A 25,739-nucleotide genomic window follows, 5' to 3' on the forward strand; every position below is an offset into this window, starting at 1 on the left:
ACTGAGATTCTGTAATTACAATAATGAGTTGCATTGCAAAGAGAGCCACTATCATGCCATGGCATTATGGGCAGACTATATTAATGGCTTAGACTACTTAATACTAGAGAAATTGATCATAGTTTAAGTTGTACATCTGTTTATATTTAAAGCAGACAGTAAGTTTACTCAAGTTACAATCTGGGGATATTACATTGGGACAATCTGAAAGTATTTTGTAGGCTGTGTATATCAATAGTAAATATTTAAGTTATAGGAATATAATATTGAGCATTGGTTTAAGTAGATTACAGTATGAGAATGATACAATATGGTGTAAGGCAGTATAATTTTGTGCAGGTATTTATACTACATATAGGTAGTAGGTTGGTAGACAGCAACCGCCCAGGGAGGTACTACCGTCCTGCCAAGTGAGTGTAAAACGAAAGCCTGTAATTGTTTTACATGATGGTAGGATTGCTGGTGTCCTTTTTTCTGTCTCATGAACATGCAAGATTTCAGGTACGTCTTGCTACTTCTACTTACACTTAGGTCACACTACACATACATGTACAAGCACATATATACACACCCCTCTGGGTTTTCTTCTATTTTCTTTCTAGTTCTTATTCTTGTTTATTTCCTCTTATCTCCATGGGGAAGTGGAACAGAATTCTTCCTCTGTAAGCCATGCGTGTTGTAAGAGGCGACTAAAATGCCGGGAGCAAGGGGCTAGTAACCTCTTCTCCTGTATATATTACTAAATGTAAAAGGAGAAACTTTCGTTTTTCCTTTTGGGCCACCCCGCCTCGGTGGGATACGGCTGGTGTGTTGAAAAAGAAAGAAAGATTTATACTACAATGCAGTATTAAGTTATGTATGAACTTTGGGTATCTAAATTTTGAAGTGTTAAGATTTAGGTAGCTGGGAGATCTTTTGGCAAATTTAAGTACTGAGTATTGAATATATTTAGTTTAGGGTGAGTAGATAGTTTTTGAGAAGAGTCTTGATGTTCAGACCTTGTTACTTTAGTATTTACTGGTAATGAATTCCAGATTTTGGGGCCCTTTATGTGCATAGAGTTCTTACATAGTGTGATGGGGACACAGGGTACATCAAAAAGTGATCTGTGTCTTGTGTTACGGTCGTGCGTCCTGTTAAGGTTGGCAAGGAGAAATTTGAGTGAAGGGTTTGAGTGTACGAATCAGTCTACAGAATTAGGCTATTTCCAACTATACTTTGACAAGCCTATAATGAACTCGATTGTCACCCAGATGAACAATTACTACCACTATATAATGGACAACACAGAGGTTGCAGAATCGTCAAGGCTGTGCAAATGGAAACATACAACTGTGGCCAAAATGTATATATTCCTTGGCACTGTCATGCTTATGCCTCATACGTATAAGCACAATACAGCATAGTACTGGTCCACAGACCATTTCCTCAGTACTCCAGTCTTCCATGACCCCCTCCCCTGCAACAGATTCACTCTATTGCTATGAATGTTGCCCTTCTCAGACAGGAATATACCCAACAGAAATGACCTACTATACAAAATCCGGGAAGTGTTTATGTATCTGAAGCAAAAATTCAGTGCCTACTTTTATCCATTTAAGAACACTGTTGTCAATGAGTCCCTGATTCTGTTCAAGAGATGACTCGTTCCAATAATATACGTATACCAAGCAAACGTAATCACTTTGGTATAAAACTCTTGTGTGTGAATGAGACCAGTGTTGTGTTGGATGTCATTATCTACACAGGGAAAAATACACTCAATGATACCAGGAAGATGTTGTTCATTCCGGTGACGCTGCTCACATGATGATGGAGCCATACCTTGGCAAGGGTCATACATTGTTCACAGACAACTGGTATACAAGCCCTATACTTGCTGATTTCCTCTGTGTGAACAATAGTGATATATGTGGAACAGTGAAAAGAAATAGAAACCACATGCCAAGGTTCACTAGATAAGGGGGATTACCAACAGACCCCTGGCTGTCTTCAAGAAGGCAATGGACAGGCACCAGAGCCTGACCAGCCAGGCTCTGGTTCATACGTTGGGTTGTGTGTGGCCTACAGTAACAGCAGGTTGATCAGGCCCTGATCCACCATGAGGCCTGGTCGCAGACCGAGCAGCAGGGGCACTGACCCCCGAAAGTCTCTCCAGGTATACTCTATGTAGTGCAATAGTTTCATGCCAATGACATCATGGCACTGACGTGGCATGACAAATGGGATGTGACGTTGCTGTGAACCATCCACAGAAATGAGATGGTACAGAGTGAACAGGGATACCAATGAACTTATTGTAAAGCCAGCTGCTATCAACTATGCGAACAATATGCGACTAGTCAACAAGTGTGACGTGCAAATAGGGTTCGTTGATTGTGTGTAGAAGTCACAATTGGTACATGAAAGTGTTTTTCCACCTTATAGACATTGCAATGCTCAATGCCTTTAACATGTACAAAATAAAGACTGGAAAATGACTTTGTCATGCAGAATTCACCCTCAGTGTCTTAAAACAGAGTAAAAAAAGTATAATACCACCCCTGTACCTGCCCCTCAACAGCGACCTGTCCACCAGCCACAACCACAGAGGAAAGTGCTAGAGCAAATACTATCACTACCTAATACAGATACCATTTACCCCAAAATAGAAGTATTCTCAGAAAAGGTGTGTTGCATGTGCTAACACCAAAAGATGACCCCAACAGCGGAAGGACATACAATACATATGTCAGCAATGTGAGGTGGCACTCGGTATGAATCCAAGCTTTATGGAATATCATACAACTCTGGAGTTCTAGAAACATAACTGGGACCTGTAAATACCTTGTATATATTTGTAGACAATAGTATATGATTGAGGTAGGTGTACAAATTCATTTATCAGTGTGAACATGTGTGTTTTTGACATTATAATTACTAATTCCATACCAAACATTTATTTCAACAACAATTAGCTATGAAATCAAAAGATCTACTACAAAACATAATTATCATAATATATAAATTACATACAAAAATTATAACTGAAAAAAAAAAAAAGAAGATATTTTTAACATTTCTGCAAGCAGCAGCACTCCTTGTTGCCATCACCTGAGCATTCAGTGCCAACTTAATGACCTTACATCTCAGTAAGTACTGACCCTAATTTTTATCTTATTATGCATAGAATATTGCCCTCTTTATTTAAAAAAAAAAAATAAAAATATTTAGAGCGCTGTCAGTGAAAGACGTAGATCTACGTTTGGACAGTTTAAGGATTAATTTAAGGGGGCCCCGACAGTGAAAGGGTTAAGGACAAAACACCTTGAAATAGCACTCTGATCCACAGCTCTGCTACCAGAGGACATACCTTCTACAGTATCAGACAATCACTGAACTAGACGACCATATTTTTAAAATACCAAAACTCTCTAATTTTCTGATTTTTCTTAAATACAAAATTTTGGATTTATGTTGCTCTATTGTAGTTACATAAACGAGCCAGTTTGGAGATCTACTGCCTCCATTTGTTTACTTCCAAGATTTGTTGACATCTTTCACACATGCCTTTCTTAAGATAGAAAATATATTAAGATTCTAATGAACAATGCAGGATTGTACTGTATTTCAAGTCTTAACTCTGATTATTTTGTACTGATATTGAAAGTTACTGACCTCATAATCATCACTGAAGCAGGTTTCAATGCACATGCCTCTGGAATTGAAGTGATGACAAGCATAGCAACTCGAAGAATCTTTAGGCAATTTACAACCTCCAGCACATTCATTATGGCAACACTCTCCATTGGGGGTACAACCTTTAGTACATTTTGCTTCACAGACTGGGAAAAAGGAGCAAAGAAAGAGTAAAACAGATTATATGTGCAAATAATACATATTAGTTTGTACTATTTGATGTTGGGATAATTATACCTTGACAAGATATCTAGTTAAGTAAGATAATTTAGAGCTAAGAAATAGTGCATTTATATAACCAGCAACTTTATGCAGTCACTCTTAAACCCTTCACCATCTCATATGTAAATCTACGTTATTAATGTCAAAGTCACTTACATTTTGAGTTCAGCTTTCTCAGATAAGCTGTGAATGGTAAATTAGGGCATAATGATATTGATAATTTCAGAATATTACAATGTTTGTACAAAGGAGAATGACATTTGTGTGTACATGCTAAAAGCCCCTTTATATGCAGAGCACTTTGGCCGAACTTAAGACTAACTTAGGATTAATAAGACTATAACAATAAAGCATAAATTTAGGAGTGTACAATGAATACAAGAGAATCAAATATTCTACAAGTTCATGCTATATGACTAATAAGTTTAACAGCTAGAGATTACGGGTTTGATTATTAACCTAAAGCGGACACAATGGAATTATTAACATTTGAGAGGATTACAGATATTGAGAGGAAGTATATGTTGATTATAACGTTTTACCTATGTTTGTGACATTGAGCAAATGCATGTATAATTTTTACATATTTAGGTGGGGCTGGGACAGGTTTTGAAGATAAGTGTTTTTTAATGGTAGTTTTGAAAATGCTCGCCAAGTCAGTGGTTCTGGAGATTTTTGGCAGTGTTTTCCAGATTTTGGGCCCTTTTATGTACAAAGAACTTTTGAAGAGATTTAGCTGGACATGGGGAATGTCAGAGATTTTTGTGCCTAGTATAATGTTTCTGTCATCAGCAAAGACATCGATGACACTGTGCTCTTGGGAGATTCTGAAGAGAAGTTGCAGAGGTTGGTGGATGAATTTGGTAGGGTATGTAAAAGAAAAAAATTAAAAGTGAATACAGGAAAGAGTAAGGTTATGAGGATAACAGAAAGATTAGGTGATGAAAGATTGGATATCAGATTGGAGGGAGAGAGTATGGAGGAGGTGAGTGTATTCAGATATTTGGAGTGGACATGTCAGCGGATGGATCTATGAAAGATGAGATGAATCATAGAATTGATGAGGGTAAAAGGGTGAGTACTTCCCATCTCCAGGACTCAAGTCCTGGAGATGGGAAGTACAGTGCCTGCACTCTGAAGGAGGGGTGTTAATGTTGCAGTTTAAAAACTGTAGTGTAAAGCACCCTTCTGGCAAGACAGTGATGGAGTGAATGATGGTGAAAGTTTTTCTTTTTCGGGCCACCCTGCCTTGGTGGGAATCGGCCGGTGTGATAATAAAAAAAAAAAAAAGGGTGAGTGGTGCACTTAGGAGTCTGTGGAGACAAAGAACTTTGTCCTTTGAGGTAAAGAGGCTCTTATATGGGTGTGAAGCATGGGTGATGAATGTTGCAGCGAGGAGAAGGCTGGAGGCAGTGGAGATGTCATGTCTGAGGGCAATGTGTGGTGTGAATATAATGCAGAGAATTCGTAGTTTGGAAGTTAGGAGGAGGTGCGGGATTACCAAAACTGTTGTCCAGAGGGCTGAGGAAGGGTTGTTGAGGTGGTTCGGACACGTAGAGAGAATGGAGCAAAACAGAATGACTTCAAGAGTGCATCAGTCTGTAGTGGAAGGAAGGCGGGGTAGGGGTCGGCCTAGGAAAGGCTGGAGGGACGGGGTAAAGGAGGTTTTGTGTGCGAGGGGCTTGGACTTCCAGCGGGCATGCGTGAGCATGTTTGAAAGGAGTGAATGGAGACAAATGGTTTTCAATACTTGATGTGCTGTTGGAGTGTGAGCAAAGTAACATTTATGAAGGGATTCAGGGAAACCGGCAGGCCGGACTTGAGCCCTGGAGATGAGAAGTACAGTGCCTGCACTCTGAAGGAGGGGCGTTAATGTCAACTGTATCAAAAGATTTAAGTATATCAATGAAGATTCCCAATGGGACTTCTTTTTTCTTGAGTGCAGTGTATATTAGTTCTAGCATGTGTACAATAGCATCATTTGTGTTTTTATCTGGACTGAACCCAAACTGACAGGGGTTGAGTATGTTGTGGGAGATGAGGTAGGAATAGATCTGCCTATGAATTAATTTTTCAAAGGTTTTAAAGAAGGGGTAGGTTAGATATTGGCCTATAGTTATTCAGGTCTGTTTGATCTCCTCCTTTATGTTTCGAGGTGACCCTCGCTATTTTGAGAATTGAGGGAAAGGGAGAGGATTTGATGGATTTGTAAAAGAGTGTTGCAACAATTGGTGACAGCACTTGAGAAGCTTTTTGGTATATAAAAGGTGGTAAGTTATACAAATCTCCTACCTTGTTCTTTAGTGTGTTGATAATAAGTGAGACTTCTGTTGGGTTGGTCGGAGCTAGGAATAGTGTGTTCAGGTAGGTGCCAGTGAGGTAGTCATTAGGTGGGGTGTCTGAGCTAGGGATTTTGCTCGCCAAGTTTTTTTTCCTATGGTGGAGAAGAAAACATCGAGTCTGTTTGCTGTTTCAGTCAGTGGGAGTAGGGGTTCATCTGGTTTTGTTAGTTTGATTGTTCTGTTTCCTGATAACTTTTTAGTTCCTAGAATTTCAGATAGGGTTTTCCAGGCCTTTTTCATATCACCTTACAAGTAATCTGTTCTCATAATACAATTTTTTTATCCTCCTTATCAGGCTGGTTAGGATTGACGAGTAATGTTTTGTTTGGTCTCTGGTTATTTGGCCCATTCTGTACTGTTATTCATATAGAAGCTTTATATTTATGGATCTGAGGATGCTGGGTGTTAGCCAGGGACCATTCAGTCTCTTAGCTGTGATCTGTTTAGATTTTTAGGGCAATGCATGTCATAGAGGTGTTGGGTCTTTTTTAGAAAATTATTAATACATTCATCAGTATCTGTGTAGATTTCTAGCTCGGTTTGCCAGTCGATGTTTGTCATTGCTGTTGTGAAGTTATTAATAGCCGTCTCATTATGAAGTCTGAAGGTAACTTTACAAGGGTCTTGGGGTAATTTACCTCGATTGGTTATGAAAAAGGTAGGGTAGTGGTCTGTGGTGTTATCTGTGATTATGCCTAATTTTAAAGGGAATATGGTGTTGGTCCACATGTGGTCTAATAAGGAAACACTAATCTCCAAGATTGAACGATGAACAATCATAATACACATGAAAACATCATAAAATACTGTACCAGTGCCAGCCCTTTGGTAAAGAAGGTGAAAAAAACTATAGAATTCAAGGAAGAACTTTTAGCAGAGTACCAAAGTGGAGGAGGGAGAGAGGGGAGAACGTGCTTTCCTTAGTGATTCAGTGATTCTACGATATGAACAATATTAAAGCAGCACGAGTCGATAAAGGATACAGCGCCAGCCAGTGATAACGTGTAGCATTAACAGTGTAGCAAGTAAGTAAAGCTATTAATCGACAGAAAAAGGACAGCACAAACCTAACTCCTCCAATGTTGTTGGAGTTATACAGGGCAACTGACAACACTGCCATCTCTACCGCCTCTGCTGGCACCTCCACCACTACTATGTATGGCTTATGCTCTCAGTGGCCCTTATACACCCAACAACAACACAGCAATACTCACGACATACTTAATGACTTATGGGGCTATAGGACCCAACATGTATTTATAAGTAACAGTTACTCTGGAATACCTAATTATATTGAATTGATGGGGACTTAGCTCTAAATGTCATAAGGGCAGATCACCCTTATGACTGAGAGGCAGCTGGGTCAAGCCTATTTTTCTCATTATAATAGGTTATACTATAGACACACAAACACACAATTTAAATAAGTAATTTATAAAGTTGTAATTCTTTCTGTAAAAGTAAAATTAAGGTGTGGTAGAAGTGTGGTAAATGGAGAATTGTGCTTGGCAACAGTCTTTTGTTGGTGTGGGAGGAGCTTAGCTAGGCTCCTCCCTCCCTCTTTCTCTCTCTCTCTGTTGGTGGACTCCAAGCTGGTAGGACCTCTGGGTCCTTCTTCTATTTCTTTTGGGCATTATGTGTGCTCCAGGGGTGAGTTTTTATAACTTAAGTTGTGGCCACCATACCCAGGGTGACTAAAGTGTGTCAAAACACTGGTTAGCCCAGAGATTAGTCATGAAGAGACAAAGGCAAAGTCGCTGAGATGCACCATGTGGGATAACAGCTAAGGAGTGTGTCGACTTATGTTTTGAATATGTGAATGCTGTAATTGTATATTCTGTACATATCTATTTAGAATACAGTTATATTTTTATAGTAGTAGTTTAAATAACCTGTGAAGAGGGCTGGTGAAAGGATCAGAGACACTGAGGGTGATCAGTCATGATGTAAGTATTACCCCTAGACAGATAAGGCCATTAAGTAAAAAGCTATCCCACACTAGAACATGTAGTGAGAACCTTACTATCAAAGTAATAAGGGACATACCAACATAACAATGACGTATTTTATTCATTCTAGAGTATATGTTGTTTCTATGCTATTAATATTGTTTATTATGTCATATTAGATGAATTGTGATAGATAAATAAGCCGTAGAGTTGATATTAGTGTCATATTGAAGGAATATCTTGTCGTATCTCCAAACAAACTCTGCCACCGCCAAAATTTCTAACATATGTAATGACGTATTTTAAATATGATTGGGTAGCTGGGAATTCATGAATGTTCGAAGCCCTTGAAAGTGGAAAACGTGAATGTTGAGGGAGACATGAAAAATTCAAAAAGGATAGCAAGCATAATACATGTATAGAAGAGGCCTGGGAACATAACTAATAAAAACAGGAAATGCTTTTTAGTGCCAGGAAAATATACACTGTTTATTCTAGACCCTATTTTAAAACTGACAATTTTTTTGTGTTAAATTTGCTAAATTACCAATTTCCGATCACTTTATTGGGAAGTTGAAACAGGTAAATGGGTGGTTTCTCGTACTCAATCAAAAGAACAGATGTAATACAAGTGAAATAGTTACGAGTTTGGTTGACCAGAACAATGGAATTGGCCAAAGTGGGCAAAAATCGCTGATGCGTAAATATAGCAGAGATCACTAACTTTGCAAGAGCATAATTCCATAGGTTTTCCATCAAATTTCATACTTTCGGTTTCATTACCCTTGGAAATTGAGAAGAGAGGAATGCAGAGGAGAGAGAGAGATTTTGGGAGATGTTAAGTGAATGTATAGGAGCCTTTGAACTAAGTGAGAGAGTAATTGTGGTAGGGAACCTGAATGCTAAAGTAGGAGAAACTTTTAGAGAGGGTGTGGTAGGTAAGTTTGGGGTGCCAGGTGTAAATGATAATGGGAGCCCTTTGATTGAACTTTGTATAGAAAGGGGTTTAGTTATAGGTAATACATATTTTAAGAAAAAGAGGATAAATAAGTATACAAGATATGATGTAGGGCAAAATGACAGTAGTTTGTTGGATTATGTATTGGTAGATAAAAGACTGTTGAGTAGACTTCAGGATGTACATGTTTATAGAGGGGCCACAGATATATCAGATCATTTTCTAGTTGTAGCTACACTGAGTAAAAGGTAGATGGGATACAAGGAGAATAGAAGCATCAGGGAAGAGAGAGGTGAAGGTTTATAAACTAAAAGAGGAGGCAGTTAGGGTAAGATATAAACAGCCATTGGAGGATAGATGGGCTAATGAGAGCATAGGCAATGGGGTCGAAGAGGTATGGGGTAGGTTTAAAAATGTAGTGTTAGAGTGTTCAGCAGAAGTTTGTGGTTACAGGAAAGTGGGTGCCGGAGGGAAGAGGAGCGATTGGTGGAATGATGATGTGAAGAGAGTAGTAAGGGAGAAAAAGTTAGCATATGAGAAGTTTTTACAAAAGTAGAAGTGATGCAAGGAGGGAAGAGTATATGGAGAAAGAGAGAGAGGTTAAGAGAGTGGTGAAGCAATATAAAAAGAGAGCAAATGAGAGAGTGGGTGAGATGTTATCAACAAATTTTGTTGAAAATAAGAAAAAGTTTTGGAGTGAGATTAACAAGTTAAGAAAGCCTAGAGAACAAATGGATTTGTCAGTTAAAAATAGGAGAGGAGAGTTATTAAATGGAGAGTTAGAGGTATTGGGAAGATGGAGGGAATATTTTGAGGAATTGTTAAATGTTGATGAAGATAGGGAAGCTGTGATTTCGTGTATTGGGCAAGGAGGAACAACATCTTGTAGGAGTGAGGAAGAGCCAGTTGTGAGTGTGGGGGAAGTTCGTGAGGCAGTAGGTAAAATGAAAGGGGGTAAGGCAGCCGGGATTGATGGGATAAAGATAGAAATGTTAAAAGCAGGTGGGGATATAGTTTTGGAGTGGTTGGTGCAATTATTTAATAAATGTATGGAAGAGGGTAAGGTACCTAGGGATTGGCAGAGAGCATGCATAGTTCCTTTGTATAAAGGCAAAGGGGATAAAAGAGAGTGCAAAAATTATAGGGAGATAAGTCTGTTGAGTTAAGGTAGTAGGTTGGTAAACAGCAACCACCCAGGGAGGTACTACCGTCCTGCCAAGTGAGTGTAAAACGGAAGCCTGTAATTGTTTTACATGATGGTAGGATTGCTGGTGTCCATTTTTCTGTCTCATAAACATGCAAGATTTCAGGTATGTTTTGCTACTTCTACTTACACTTAGGTCACACTACACATACATGTACAAGCATGTATATACACACCCCTCTGGGTTTTCTAATATTTTCTTACTAGTTCTTGTTCTTTATTTTCTCTTACCTCCATGGGGAAGTGGAACAGAATTCTTCCTCCGTAAGCCATGCGTGTTGTAGGAGGCAACTAAAATGCCGGGAGCAAGGGGCTAGTAACCTCTTCTCCTGTATATATTACTAAATGTAAAAGGAGAAACTTTCGTTTTTACTTTTGGGCCACCCCGCCTCGGTGGGATACGGCCGGTGTGTTGAAAGAAAGAAGTAGTCTGTTGAGTATACCTGGCAAAGTGTATGGTAGAGTTATTATTGAAAGAATTAAGAGTAAGACAGAGAATAGGATAGCAGATGAACAAGGAGGCTTTAGGAAAGGTAGAGGGTTTGTGGACCAGGTGTTTACAGTGAAACACATAAGTGAACAGTATTTAGATAAGGCTAAAGAGGTCTTTGTGGCATTTATGGATTTGGAAAAGGCATATGACAGGGTGGATAGGGGGGCAATGTGGCAGATGTTGCAGGTGTATGGTGTAGGAGGTAGGTTACTGAAAGCAGTGAAGAGTTTTTACGAGGATAGTGAGGCTCAAGTTAGAGTATGTAGGAAAGAGGGAACTTATTTCCCAGTAAAAGTAGGCCTTAGATAAGGATGTGTGATGTCACCGTGGTTGTTTAATATATTTATAGATGGGGTTGTAAGAGAAGTAAATGCGAGGGTCTTGGCAAGAGGCGTGGAGTTAAAAGATAAAGAATCACACAAAGTGGGAGTTGTCACAGTTGCTCTTTGCTGATGACACTGTGCTCTTGGGAGATTCTGAAGAGAAGTTGCAGAGATTGGTGGATGAATTTGGTAGGGTGTGCAAAAGAAGAAAATTGAAAGTGAATACTGGAAAGAGTAAGGTTATGAGGATAACAAAAAGATTAGGTGATGAAAGATTGGATATCAGACTGGAGGGAGAGAGTATGGAGGAGGTGAATGTATTCAAATATTTGGGAGTGGACATGTCAGTGGATGGGTCTATGAAAGATGAGGTGAATCATAGAATTGATGAGGGGAAAAGGGTGAGTGGTGCACTTAGGAGTCTGTGGAGACAAAGAACTATGTCCTTGGAGGCAAAGAGGGGAATGTATGAGAGTATAGTTTTACCAACGCTCTTATATGGGTGTGAAGCATGGGTGATGAATGTTGCAGCGAGGAGAAGGCTGGAGGCAGTGGAGATGTCATGTATGAGAGCAATGTGTGGTGTGAATATAATGCAGAGAATTCATAGTTTGGAAGTTAGGAGGAGGTGTGGGATTACCAAAACTGTTGTCCAGAGGGCTGAGGAAGGGTTGCTGAGGTGGTTCGGACATGTGGAGAGAATGGAGCGAAACAGAATAACTTCAAGAGTGTATCAGTCTGTAGTGGAAGGAAGGCGGGGTAGGGGTCAGCCTAGGAAAGGTTGGAGGGAGGGGGTAAAGGAGGTTTTGTGTGCGAGGGGCTTGGACTTCCAGCAGGCATGCGTGAGCGTGTTTGATAGGAGTGAATAGAGACAAATGGTTTTCAATACTTGACGTGCTGTTGGAGTGTGAGCAAAGTAACATTTATGAAGGGGTTCAGGGAAACCGGCAGGCCGGACTTGAGCCCTGGAGATGGGAAGTACAGTGCCTGCACTCTGAAGGAGGGGTGTTAATGTTGCAGTTTAAAAACCGTAGTGTAAAGCACCCTTCTGGCAAGACAGTGATGGAGTGAATGATGGTGAAAGTTTTTCTTTTTCAGGCCACCCTGCCTTGGTGGGAATCGGCCAGTGTGATAATAAAAATATAATATATAAAGTTTTTTTTTTTTTAATTCTTCAACCCTATGAGTAATTCTCAGAATGGGTTCCAACCCTGAAAGTGTTAAAATAGCTGTTTCTTGGTATCATTTGATACCAAAGATACTGAAATAGATTTTATTCTTTTGTTGGTTTCAGGACAGGAAGTAATTTGAAACAGGGCTCAGAGTAGACGAAATATTTGATCATGACAATTTTCCCGAGGACACGTTTGGCTCCCTCATGCCTCCCAGTCAGTTTTAGGGGATTTTTTTTTTACCAAGTCTGATCCAGTTATTGGGATTACCTGGAGTTTACCTGGAGAGAGTTCCGGGGGTCAAAGCCCCCGCGGCCTGGTCTGTGACCAGGCCTCCTGGTGGATCAGAGCCTGATCAACCAGGCTGTTGCTGCTGGCTGCACGCAAACCAACGTACGAGCCACAGCCCGGCTGGCCAGGAACCGACTTTAGGTGCTTGTCCAGTGCCAGCTTGAAGACTGCCAGGGGTCTGTTGGTAATCCCCCTTATGTATGCTGGGAGACAGTTGAACAGTCTCGGGCCCCTGACACTTATTGTATGGTCTCTTAACGTGCTAGTGACACCCCTGCTTTTCATTGGGGGGATGTTGCATCGTCTGCCAAGTCTTTTGCTTTCGTAGTGAGTGATTTTCGTGTGCAAGTTCGGTACTAGTCCATCTAGGATTTTCCAGGTGTCTATAATCATGCATCTCTCCCGCCTGCATTCCAGGGAATACAGTTTTAGGAACCTCAAGCGCTCCCAGTAATTGAGGTGTTTTATCTCCGTTATGCGCGCCGTGAAGGTTCTCTGTACATTTTCTAGGTCAGCAATTTCACCTGCCTTGAAAGGTGCTGTTAGTGTGCAGCAATATTCCAGCCTAGATAGAACAAGTGACCTGAAGAGTGTCATCATGGGCTTGGCCTCCCTAGTTTTGAAGGTTCTCATTATCCATCCTGTCATTTTTCTAGCAGATGCGATTGATACAATGTTATGGTCCTTGAAGGTGAGATCCTCCGACATGATCACTCCCAGGTCTTTGACGTTGGTGTTTTGCTCTATTTTGTGGCCAGAATTTGTTTTGTACACTGATGAAGATTTAATTTCCTCGTGTTTACCATATCTGAGTAATTGAAATTTCTCATCGTTGAACTTCATATTGTTTTCTGCAGCCCACTGAAAGATTCAGTTGATGTCCGCCTGGAGCCTTGCAGTGTCTGCAATGGAAGACACTGTCATGCAGATTCGGGTGTCATCTGCAAAGGAAGACACGGTGCTGTGGCTGACATCCTTGTCTATGTCGGATATGAGGATGAGGAACAAGATGGGAGCGAGTACTGTGCCTTGTGGAACAGAGCTTTTCACCGTAGCTGCCTCGGACTTTACTCTGTTGACGACTACTCTCTGTGTTCTGTTAGTGAGGAAATTATAGATCCATCGACCGACTTTTCCTGTTATTCCTTTAGCGCGCATTTTGTGCGCTATTACGCCATGGTCACACTTGTCGAAGGCTTTTGCAAAGTCTATATATTACATCTGCATTCTTTTTATCTTCTAGTGCATATAGGACCTTGTCGTAGTGATCCAATAGTTGAGACAGACAGGAGCGACCTGTTCTAAACCCATGTTGCCCTGGGTTGTGTAACTGATTGGTTTCTAGATGGGTGGTGATCTTGCTTCTTAGGACCCTTTCAAAGATTTTTATGATATGGGATGTTAGTGCTATCGGTCTGTAGTTCTTTGCTGTTGCTTTACTGCCCCCTTTGTGGAGTGGGGCTATGTCTGTTGTTTTTAGTAACTGTGGGACGACCCCCGTGTCCATGCTCCCTCTCCATAGGATGGAAAAGGCTCGTGATAAGGGCTTCTTGCAATTCTTGATGAACACGGAGTTTCATGAGCCTGGCCCTGGGGCAGAGTGCATGGGCATGTCATTTATCGCCTGTTCGAAGTCATTTGGCATCAGTATAACATCAGATAGGCTTGTGTTAACCAAATTTTGTGGCTCTCTCATAAAAAATTCATTTTGATCTGCGACTCTCAGTCTGGTTAGCGGCTTGCTAAAATCCGAGTCATATTGGGACTTGAGTAGCTCACTCATTTCCTTGCTGTCATCTGTGTAGGACCCATCTTGTTTAAGTAGGGGCCCAATACTGGACGTTGTTCTCAACTTTGATTTGGCATAGGAGAAGAAATACTTGGGGGTTTCTTTCGATTTCATTTATCGCTTTTAGTTCTTCCCGCGATTCCTGACTCCTATAAGATTCCTTTAGCTTAAGTTTGATGCTTGCTATTTCTCTGACCAGTGTCTCCCTACGCATTTCAGATATATTGACCTCTTTTAGCCGCTCTGTTATTCTTTTCCATCGCCTGTAAAGGGAGCGCCTGTCTCTTTCTATTTTACATCTACTCCTCCTTTTTCTTAGAGGAATAAGCCTTGTGCATACATCGAGTGCCACCAAGTTAATCTGTTCTAGGCATAAGTTGGGGTCTGTGTTGCTTAGTATATCTTCCCAGCTTATATCGGTTAGGACTTGGTTTACTTGGTCCCACTTTATGTTTTTGTTATTGAAGTTGAATTTGGTGAATGCTCCCTCGTGACTAGTCTCATTATGTCGGTCTGGGGCTCCACGCATACATGTCTGAACCTCAATTATGTTGTGATCTGAGTATATTGTTTTTGATATGGTGACATTTCTTATCAGATCATCATTGTTAGTGAAGATGAGGTCTAGTGTATTCTCCAGTCTAGTAGGCTCTATTATTTGCTGGTTTAAATTGAATTTTGTGCAGAGATTTAAAAGCTCGTGTGAGTGTGAGTTTTCATCAGAGCTGCCTCCTGGTGTTATTACTGCAACAATATTATTTGCTATATTCCTCCATTTTAGGTGCCTTAAGTTGAAATCCCCCAGGAGCAAGATGTTGGGTGCAGGAGCTGGAAGATTTTCCAGACAGTGGTCAATTTTTAACAGCTGTTCCTGGAATTGCTGGGATGTTGCATCCGGAGGCTTGTAGACTACCACAATGACTAGGTTTTGGTTCTCGACCTTTACTGCTAAAACTTCCACTACATCATTTGAGGCATTTAGCAGTTCTGTGCAAACAAGTGACTCTGCAATGTACAGGCCAACCCCCCCCTTTTGCCTGTTCACTCTGTCACATCTGTATAGGTTGTAACCTGGGATCCATATTTTGTTGTCCAAGTGATCCTTTATGTGGGTCTCAGTGAAAGCCGTGAACATTGCCTTTGCCTCTGCAAGCAGTCCACGGATGAAAGGTATTTTGTTGTTTGTTGCTGGCTTTAGACTTTTTATATTTGCAAAGAAGAATGTCATCGGATTGGTGGTATTGTTGGTACTGGGGGTGGATTTTTTTTCCAGCATTAGTATCTGTATCTGTTGGTTTGGAGTGGAGGCTATCGACTGTGGTTCCACTCCAGGAATGACTGGATTTGGTGTATGATTTCTGCCATTTCCTGCCAGTTTTTTTTCCTTCCTGGCACTAAAAAACCTCCCCCTCTTGAGTGGCTGTGGCTACCCAGGTTTTCCCATGGCCTGGATGTTTTGTATCTTTTTGTCCCCTTTAGATGGTGTGCCTGGCAATTTAAGTTATAGCACAGTCTTTCCTGTACTGAAGAGGTACACATTTCAGTGTGAAAAAGCTCACAGGAAGGGAGTTTGCATTTTCCTGTTGTCATATGGGCATGGCATTTTCTAGGGTGGTCATAGTTGCATGTCCCGTCTGTTTTTCCAGATTTCCCATGTCTGCAGATACCAAGTGCATAGTATGTGCACAGGCTTGGTTTCCATTTGCCTTGGGTTTCTGTGACTGTATTCCCTGTTGGTGCATGTTTCCCTGTCTTATTCCTATCCTCCCTAGCACCAACAATGGAGCTCCCACCAGTTGTTTTTGGTAATATATCCTCACTATTGCTAGTGGAGTCCTCTTGTTTGCTATTTCCTGTGGTATTTCTAGTTTGCAATATTGGTTTTATCTTATCTTTGACTACACTTGTTTCCCCACTACGGCTCCTGTCCCCTATGAGGTCATTTATATGTATTCCTTCCTGCGTATAATTCCCGACTACCTGGACAAAATCTCCAGCTTCACCATTACTGCACCTCCAGATTCATTACAGTCTCCCAGGACAGCACCTCCAGCTTCACCATTACTGTCTCCCAGGACAGTACTATCAGCCCCACATTTACTGACTACCAGGACATCACCTCCAGCCTTACAGTTTCTGACTACATGGCCAGTATCAAGGGCAGTACCATTCAGCCCAGACTTTTTATGTTCCCATCTGTTGTAGAAAGCTTCCAGGTTGTCTATGAAAGCAGCTTTGATGTTATCCTCTTTTAATACCCTTGTGATTTTAGTCCACAGATTTTCCTCATTTGGGCATACCCAAAATCACTTTCCTGTTTTAATACTGCTTGTAGCTAATTCTTGGATATCTGCACAAGGGGCGTGACACCAATTTCCACAAAAATGACAATTTATCCATGTGGAAGCTCGTTTGTTTGATTGACTGCAGACTATACAGAGCTTCATAATGATTTGAATTGTTGATTTACTGTAATTCTACTAGCAACCTCTTGAATACTCTATTAATAACCTCCTTAAATGAAGCTCTAGCTATTTGTATTTCTATTTCTAACTGTACTTGTATATTGGACAGCTTACCGTGTACGTTCCTGATTTATATTTATTGTTTGTGTTTGATAAGGGCGCCTACAACCCCATCCGTTTACAGTCTGCTTTAATGTCCAACGAATCCGTTTGAAACCAGTCAAGGGTTCGGACCATCAAGGGTTCGGACCAGTCGAGGGTTCGGACCAGTCGATCTGATCTGATCAGTGGGTCACTTATTTAAAACATACTAGTCGGTGATTTGGGCTAACACATGAAGGATCTACTTGAAATTATCTACCCGAGTAATATGTGATTTGATTGATACAAAAGTATAACTTGCGTGTTGAAGAGCCGGTGATTTCTGGCAGCTCCTACAATGACGAACGGTCGAGCCTCAACCCTTGTTTATCAATCGCTGTATCTAGCTTTTCTATTTTTTTTTTTTTTGTCTCCACCACAATAAATGCTATATTATCACTATAGTTGACTGGTGGAAATTTTGGAGGAAGGACGCTTTTTCTGTAGTAATAATTGCTTCTCGTTGTGTATATTGCGACTGCTGGTAACTACAGGTTATATGAAATTCACAGTATACGTCTGGTATTTCAAGAAAAAACCAATGAAAGTCACTCCACTCCACTAAGTGCCATTATAATACTGGTTAGTTGCTACTACAACACTGTATTCTGCTATTCACTGGTATCACTAGATTAGTATTGTAATAGCCAGGCTACCTCACCAGGCCACCCCACCCACACATACTATTCTATGATATTTAAGCATCCCAGAGCGATAAAATGTATATACAGTTCACTCATTACTTACCTTAAAATATTTGTAGTCTTAATGTAGGGTCAGGAGTAAGTAAATGAGATAAAACGAATAAATGAGAGAGAGAAAGAATGAGTACATGAGAGGTAACAGGCGCAGAGTTATGTAAACAAACCAGGCTCCCACATCTTATATTTATGTTTATTTATTCTATTGTGGGGTGTATTTATCATCTTTTTATGTTATGTATCGTGTTTATTATATAATTTTGAAAAAAATATCATGGATGGATTAATGAAAATGTGTATATTACCGTAATATATGACATTTAATGAGACTCGGTGACTATTGTTATTATGGCGTCACTTGTGGAAGTCGTCTGCTCACATCTCACATTTATGTTTATTTATTCTACTGTGGGGTGTATTTATCTTATTTATATGTTATGCATCGTGTTTATTATATAATTTTGAAAAAAATATCATGGATGGATTAATGAAAATGTGTATATTACCGTAATATACGACATTTAATGAGACTCGGTGAGTATTGTTATTATGGCGTCACTTGTGGAAGTCGTCTGCTCACATCTCACATTTATGTTTATTTATTCTACTGTGGGGTGTATTTATCTTATTTATATGTTATGCATCGTGTTTATTATATAATTTTGAAAAAAATATCATGGATGGATTAATGAAAATGTGTATATTAACGTAATATACGACATTTAATGAGACTCGGTGACTATTGTTATTATGGCGTCACTTGTGGAAGTCGTCTGCTCACATCTCACATTTATGTTTATTTATTCTACTGTGGGGTGTATTTATCTTATTTATATGTTATGCATCGTGTTTATTATATAATTTTGAAAAAAATATCATGGATGGATTAATGAAAATGTGTATATTACCGTAATATACGACATTTAATGAGACTCGGTGAGTATTGTTATTATGGCGTCACTTGTGGAAGTCGTCTGCTCACATCTCACATTTATGTTTATTTATTCTACTGTGGGGTGTATTTATCTTATTTATATGTTATGCATCGTGTTTATTATATAATTTTGAAAAAAATATCATGGATGGATTAATGAAAATGTGTATATTAACGTAATATACGACATTTAAATGACTCGATGTATGTAAGTTTATTTAGGTACAGGTATACATAAGTATAATTATCAGAGTATATATAAAATATGAAATAACTTTTAAAAACATTTGAAATTTTGGAGTTTCCAGACAAAATGGAGAGACTTAGTGCTTACTGAGCTCATGGAGAATGTAAACAAACAGGGTGGGGCACGGTGACCGTATTAGAAAGTCAGGTGGGGGGAGCCGTATAGTGAGTTTTGGTCATAATTTGAAATGTCCGTATTAGCGGAACGCCGTAAAGTGAAACGCCGTAAAGCGGGGCCTTCCTGTATATGCAAGTACACTAGCAGGCCAGGAAGATTATTAAAACAGCTGACCTCTGTGGTAAGTTTCTGGCGACTTCTGGCACCTGCCTCTATAGGCTTATCACTTCATTTACAAATTCACCTGTTTTCAAATGACACTTTAGCCTTTATCATCTATATACTAGGGAGCCACTGTAGTATACACTATACACTATGTATACACAATGTTATCAGGGAGACTTTCTTTCCTCTGACAAAGAAAAGTTCTATTATTATTATTTTGCACACGGAACACAGGCCTATGATTCCCCTCTGGCAGTAAACTCTGCTAGGTAGTGCACACTAATTCTCCTTTTTTGACTCAGTATATAATGTTTTCCGCCCAAGATTGGTTCCAGGCGCTAGAGGGATGTATCGTATAGGATTGATGGCACAAATTAAAGTTCTAGCATGTAAGAGCGACCGTGTAAACACGAGAAAACCCGGAGCACAACGAGGCACGCTGACATGCTTATTATCCAAAAAATACGATAAATCTTTTACTTCTTGTGAGAGTTCAAAATGGAAGGTAAGTGGAGTATAAGAGGCCTGAGGACTTGATTAGTGAACAGAATGTTGCTTTAATGCCTAGAATGTCTACAGTGTTTACCTTGGACTGTTTTTATATTACCGACTTCTGTGCACTTTACTGAGAATTTCTGACAGTTGAAAGGAAAGTTTCTCATGTTCAACTGATATAATGGAAAACTTAATAGCAAAATAGCTAAGAATTTGGTCAAATTGAGCAATGAAATTGACTCAAGTTGGGCAAAACTGATGATGCTTTAATTGTGCTCAAACTGCTAAATTTGTCCCTGCGTAATTCTAAGTTTTCCATCAAAATTCAAATTTTTTAATGTCAATGCCTTCAGAAAAAGATTCTTTACCATTTCATAAGTTTTTTTTTTAAATACCGACACTTTGAGTACTTTTAACATCAGGCCTTCCGAGAGTGAACCAGGTAACAAGGAAGCAATTTTCAATCACTATACTCTAACAATGTAAGGAGGTCCTTTGGTATGTTGGAAATGAGGGCTAAATAAAATTTTATGGAATGTTGGCTACATAAAAACTCACCTTGCTGACAATGTGTGGCAGACCAACAATATGCTTGCTTCCCTTGTCGAGGGCAGTTAGGTTGGCAAGGACTGCACAGTCTTTCATTGTTGTTCTGTGTCAAAACAAAAGAATTTTTTTTAGTAAATTTTTGTACCAAGACGTATCAGGTGGTGGACGTCATAAAATACGGTAATAGTATTGTTGGAAAGCATTACATTAAAACACATTATAATACCTTGATCAGTATGGTACTGCATAGTATATTTTTTCTGGCACACATTAACTGTACTATGCAAGGCATTGCTGAATTGTATTCCACTTTACATAAATAAAGTTTTTGTTTGGGTGTTCAAAAACCACCCTAGAAAACCACCCTAGAAAACCACCCTAAAGTTGCTATTGTAACCCAAACAAAAGGCAGAGAATTGTTATTCTCATCATGCACTGCATGGGCTATGACTATTATTATATTGTGCACACCCACTCTACACACCTATTTTCTTGTGTCTAGGCTAAAATTTGCTGCTCACAGCAAATCCGAGGACACTGATTAAGACCTTGAATTTCGTAAGTGACACTAGCCCCAATAACATTGGTCTACAGTAGAAACAGGAAAGTAAAAAAGGGCATGTAGAAGTTTGCAGTTTTTGCATGTCATTTTACACAGCCAAGAGAGTAAAAACATACAAACAAAAGGTAGTTCCTCCAGAAAACAAAACTGATTAGCTTCGGTTTCACTCATAAAAGGTTAGTAGTAAGTAGTATCCTCGTGAAAGTCTGCTGTCTTACATCCTTTGCTTCATTCAGAGGACTAAGTCCACATGCTGAAAAAGCACGTATAGTTTTTTGTTTCTTATGGGCTTTGTGAAATACCATGTACATTACTGTATTTTCAAACCTTAACATTCATCTTAAAAATGCAAATACATACTGTGTTGTATTGCTGCATTATTTGAACTTCCACTCTGCTCTTGTCATGTTAATCCCACTGTAATCTTTTTAACCTAGTTCAACACTTTCTATGTGAGCATGTAACCCCTTCCTTCTCCTCTTACTCACCTTGATGATATTTTCACTGTCATCCTTGACAATAATGGACCAGTTAACTGTCTGTACATAACACAGGTTGAAGTTATTCTGGATTCTTACACCTCCACGCAAGATATCAGTCAGGCTATACAAGTCCACACTCTGGGGAAAGAATTGCAATGAAAGTCACAAAAAAATGGTGATAAAAAGAATTCGACTTCTGTGAAGGATTGATCTTTAGTATAATGTACAGTTATTTCAAAGGCCCTAAAGTGTTAACAATAACCTGAAGTAATACTTTAAACAAGTGCAAAATATATCCACCTGCTGGTATGAATATTTCCTACATACAGTAGTCACCATTTACTAGCAACAACAAAAATAGAAAGTTTGGAAATGTTGTATTATACCAAACCCAAGCTCTGCCCTTGACTTCTGCACCTCCCAAGCCTTCCTACTCCAAGACTGAATTTCCCATTGCCACTTTAACTCATATTTAAAACCCATTCACTGATTCTTCAATATAATGATGCAACCTTGAGTCATCAGCAAGCAAAAGGATTTATTTTTTTCAGCATACCGGCCATCTCCCACAGAGGAAGGGCAACCCAAAAAAGAAGAAAACTACAGTAGTCCCCCTGTATCCATGTGGGATACATTCCAAGACCTACCATGGATGCCCAAAACCATGGATAGTAGTGAACCCCACATATAAGTCGTTTTTGTTAACATACATACTTATGACAAAGTTTAATTGATAAATTATGCACAAGTGAAGAATTAGTACTTTTCACTGATGGAAAGCACTTCCCAGCTTCTCTTAGGTTTTGAAAAACTGCCAGGATCACTATTTTTGCACTCTGAGGCCATTATTAAGCAATCTTTCTTTCAACACACCAGCCGTATCCCACCGAGGCGGGGTGGCCCAAAGGGAAAAACATAAGTTTCTCCTTTTACATTTAGTAATATATACAGGAGAAGGGGTTACTAGCCCCTTGCTCCTGGCATTTTAGTCGCCTCTTACAACATGCATGGCTTACGGAGGAAGAATTCTGTTCCACTTCCCCATGGAGCTAAGAGCAAATAAACAAGAACAAGAACTAGAAAGAAAATAGAAGAAAACCCAAAGGGGTGTGTATATATATGCTTGTACATGTATGTGTAGTGTGACCTAATTGTAAGTAGAAGTAGCAAGACGTACCTGAAATCTTGCATGTGTATGAGACAGAAAAAAAAAGACACCAGCAATCCTACCATCGTGTAAAACAATTACAGGCTTCAGTTTTACACTCACTTGGCAGGACGGTAGTACCTCCCTGGGCAGTTGCTGTCTACCAACCTACTACCTAGAATTATTAAGCAATATTAAGGATTATTTTTGAGCCATGGATAAACTGCAGAAACCGAATCCGTGGATACAAGGATTCTACTTTAAAAAGTTTAACTTTTTACATTTAGTAAAGGAATATCACTTATATTTAGGAGAAATGCCAAGTCCTAAGGCTCATACAGTGCCTGGGGAATGGGAGACAAAGTTTGATCAATAAAAGGAGGAGAAGTCCAATTCCTTGAATCAAGAGCCCCTCATATGGAATAACAAAAATCAATACTATTCACTGTACTATACCTGGAGAGGGTTTTGGGGATCAACGCCCCAGTGGCTTTGTCTTAAAACAGGCCTCGTGGTGGATCAGGGTCTGATATTGTACAAAAGTATTCCAGCCTACAACAAACAAGTGATTTGAAGAGAATCATCATGGGCTTGGCATCCCTAGTTTTGAAGGTTCTTATTATCCATCCTATCATTTTCTTAGCAGATGCAGTAGATACATTGTTGTGGTCTTTGAAGGTGATATCCTCTGACATTATCACTCCCAGGTCATTCACATTACTTTTTCACTCTATTGTATGGTTAGAATTTGTTGTATACCCTGATTTAGTTTTAATTTCCTCAAGTTTTCCATATCTGAGTAGTTGAAATTTTTCTTCATTGAACTTCATACTGTTTCGAGTGGCCCATTTGAAGATAGGGTTGATGTCCGCTTTGTGGAAAAATTTTCTCCAAGAGGAGGGTATTCAGCTCCCTTCATCCCTGAGGGGCCCAGTACTCTCAAAAGGGGCAAGCATCTTGTTTATTGCTACATTAAGTAATTACCAGCAGATGTTTAATCAGTGTGTACAAGTTACGTGGTCATGCAGCTCTTTGCAAGAGACCACTGTTGCAAGAGTGTAGTTTAAATAAGAGGAAACCAATCTCTTACCTTAACAAGACAATTAAGGAAAATCCTGTACCCACTTTATTACCGTGGTAAAGATAGTGTACATTGTTGTTTATGCTTAGACAGCAAGAATTAAGCATTCTGCTTTACTTCCTGGAGGAAGTTTGGCAAGGAAGGGAAATGTACTAGGTCAGCTTTTCCTTCATGGGCAGTGGCGTTGTAGGAAGCTGTGGCGTTTTCAGATTGCTTCTGATCCTGCTAGGGCTCACATTGATGCCGGGATAACCAACAAAGAACATCGATCTGCACGTTTCTGTGCATAAAAGTGTCTCAAGAAACACATCTAAACATTTACAGAGAAGTGTGATCAGATTCTTTAGTGATAAGATTGTGAATAACAAAGACAAACCTTGTGGAACATGGTGTACCAGTGTACATATTCCTAGGTGGAAGACATGGACATCCAAGGACACTTCAGCTTCTATCAAGTCACCAATACCTGTTGAAAAAGGTGTAAAGAACACCATAGCTCACGCTACAAGACCAAGGTAGGTTACAAATTATCTTGTAATACAGGGGACTGCACAGTTCTTGTGTTGCAAGGGGTCTGTAATCAACCTATAGTCGGCAGTGAGGTGCAGACTTTTGAATCCAAGTGAGTATGCCAATCAGCAATCAGTTCTGAGATATGCTGACATAATACCCCCTAGGGGTAATTACACTCACCAATATATTTTCATTTCCAGCCCGTTGAGGGATGCATACGACAGCTTCTCAAGACACTGCCTGCAGGGACGGCTGTGTAGGCGAAAGCTGTCTATCAAGCTAAGTTCCCCCTACAGTCCACTATTTAATCTTTGACTTAGCTTGTAGCATTATTCTCAACACGCTTGGAGTCTTGTGGTGTCTTTGATTGAGGACACTGTCATGGCAATTCGGGTGTCATCTGCAAAGGAAGACACGGAGCTATGGCTTACATCTCTGTGACAGATATGAGGATGAGGAATAGGATGGGAGCAGTGTGCCTTGTGGAACAGAACTTTTCATTGTAGCTGCCTCAGATTTTACTCTGTTTGCTATTACTTTTTGTGTTCTATTTGTCAGGAAGTTATAGATCCATCTACTAACTTTCCCTGTTATTCCTTTATCACGAATTTTGTGTGCTATTACACAATGGTCACACTTGTCGAAAGCTTTTGCAAAGTCTGTGTATACTACATCTGCATTTTGTTTATCCTCTATAGCATCCAGAATCTTGTCATAGTAGTCCAGTAGCTGGAACAGGCAAGAGTGACCAGCTCTAAACCTGTGCTGCTCTGGGTTGTGTAACTGATGGGTATCTAGGTGGTTGGCGATCTTGCTTCTTAGAACCCTTTCAAAGATTTTTATGATATGGGATGTTAGTGCTATCAGTCTGTAATTCTTTGCAATTGCTTTACAAAGGTGGCAACCTATGTAGAGTCCATGGAGCCATATCTGTTGTTTTTAGTGACTGTGGGATGACCCATGTCCATGCTTCCTCTCCATTGAATGCTAAAGGCATGTGACAGGGGCTTCTTGCAGTTCTTGATGAATAAGGAGTTACACGAGTCTGGGCCTGGGGCAGAGTGCATTGGCATGTCATTTACTGCCTTTTCAAAGTTTTGTGGTGTTAGGATATCAGATTTTTTTGAGATGACCAGATTTTGGGTCTCGTTCATAAAGAATTCATTTGAATTGTTGACCCTTACTCTGGGTAATGGCTTACTGAACAATGAGTCATATTGAGACTTAAGTAACTCACTCATTCCTTGGCTGTGTATGACATATCTTGCCTAAGCAAGGGCCCAATAGTGGATGTTGTTTTTCCCTTAGATTTAGCACAAGAGAAGAATTTTTTGTTTTTTTTTTTTAATTTTCTTTATGGCTTTTAGTTCTTCCTCCAATTCTCATCTGTACGATTCCTTCAACTTAAGTTCAAGATTTGCTTTTTCATTGACCACTGCGTCCCTTCATATTTCAGATATATTGGCCCCTCTCAGGAGCTCTGCGATTCTTTGCCTTCATCTGTATAGGGAGCGTTTCTCTCTTTCTAATTTACATCTTCTCTTTCTTTTTCTTAACCTTATCTTGGTCGAGACCCCCGATCCTTAACTCACTGTCTGGGTCGAGGAAAAATATTCTTACCAAAATCTTAAGAATATTTTTTTTAGTGATAGAAGAAAAAAAAATTTTTGCGATCAATACTTATCGAGATATAGAGGCCTGAAGATGACAAGGTGAACT

At 39.7% G+C, this 25,739-nt stretch overlaps 1 protein-coding gene across 2 annotated transcripts in view; it reads right to left on the reverse strand.

The window, feature by feature from the left end:
* The window catches only part of LOC138852395 (insulin-like growth factor 1 receptor), a 448,761-nt gene that overhangs the window by 78,722 nt on the left and 344,300 nt on the right, over positions 1-25,739 (reverse strand). For both annotated transcript variants that reach the window (XM_070082796.1, XM_070082795.1), the window contains 3 exons: positions 21,286-21,417; positions 20,245-20,338; positions 3,658-3,824 (listed from right to left, as the gene is read on the reverse strand). In XM_070082796.1, coding sequence (XP_069938897.1) covers positions 3,658-3,824; positions 20,245-20,338; positions 21,286-21,417 — 393 coding nt within the window. The remainder of the gene's footprint in view (positions 1-3,657; positions 3,825-20,244; positions 20,339-21,285; positions 21,418-25,739) is intronic.

The sequence above is a fragment of the Cherax quadricarinatus genome, chromosome 8, assembly GCF_038502225.1.
Source record: "Cherax quadricarinatus isolate ZL_2023a chromosome 8, ASM3850222v1, whole genome shotgun sequence".
Classification (NCBI taxonomy): Eukaryota; Metazoa; Arthropoda; class Malacostraca; order Decapoda; family Parastacidae; genus Cherax; species Cherax quadricarinatus.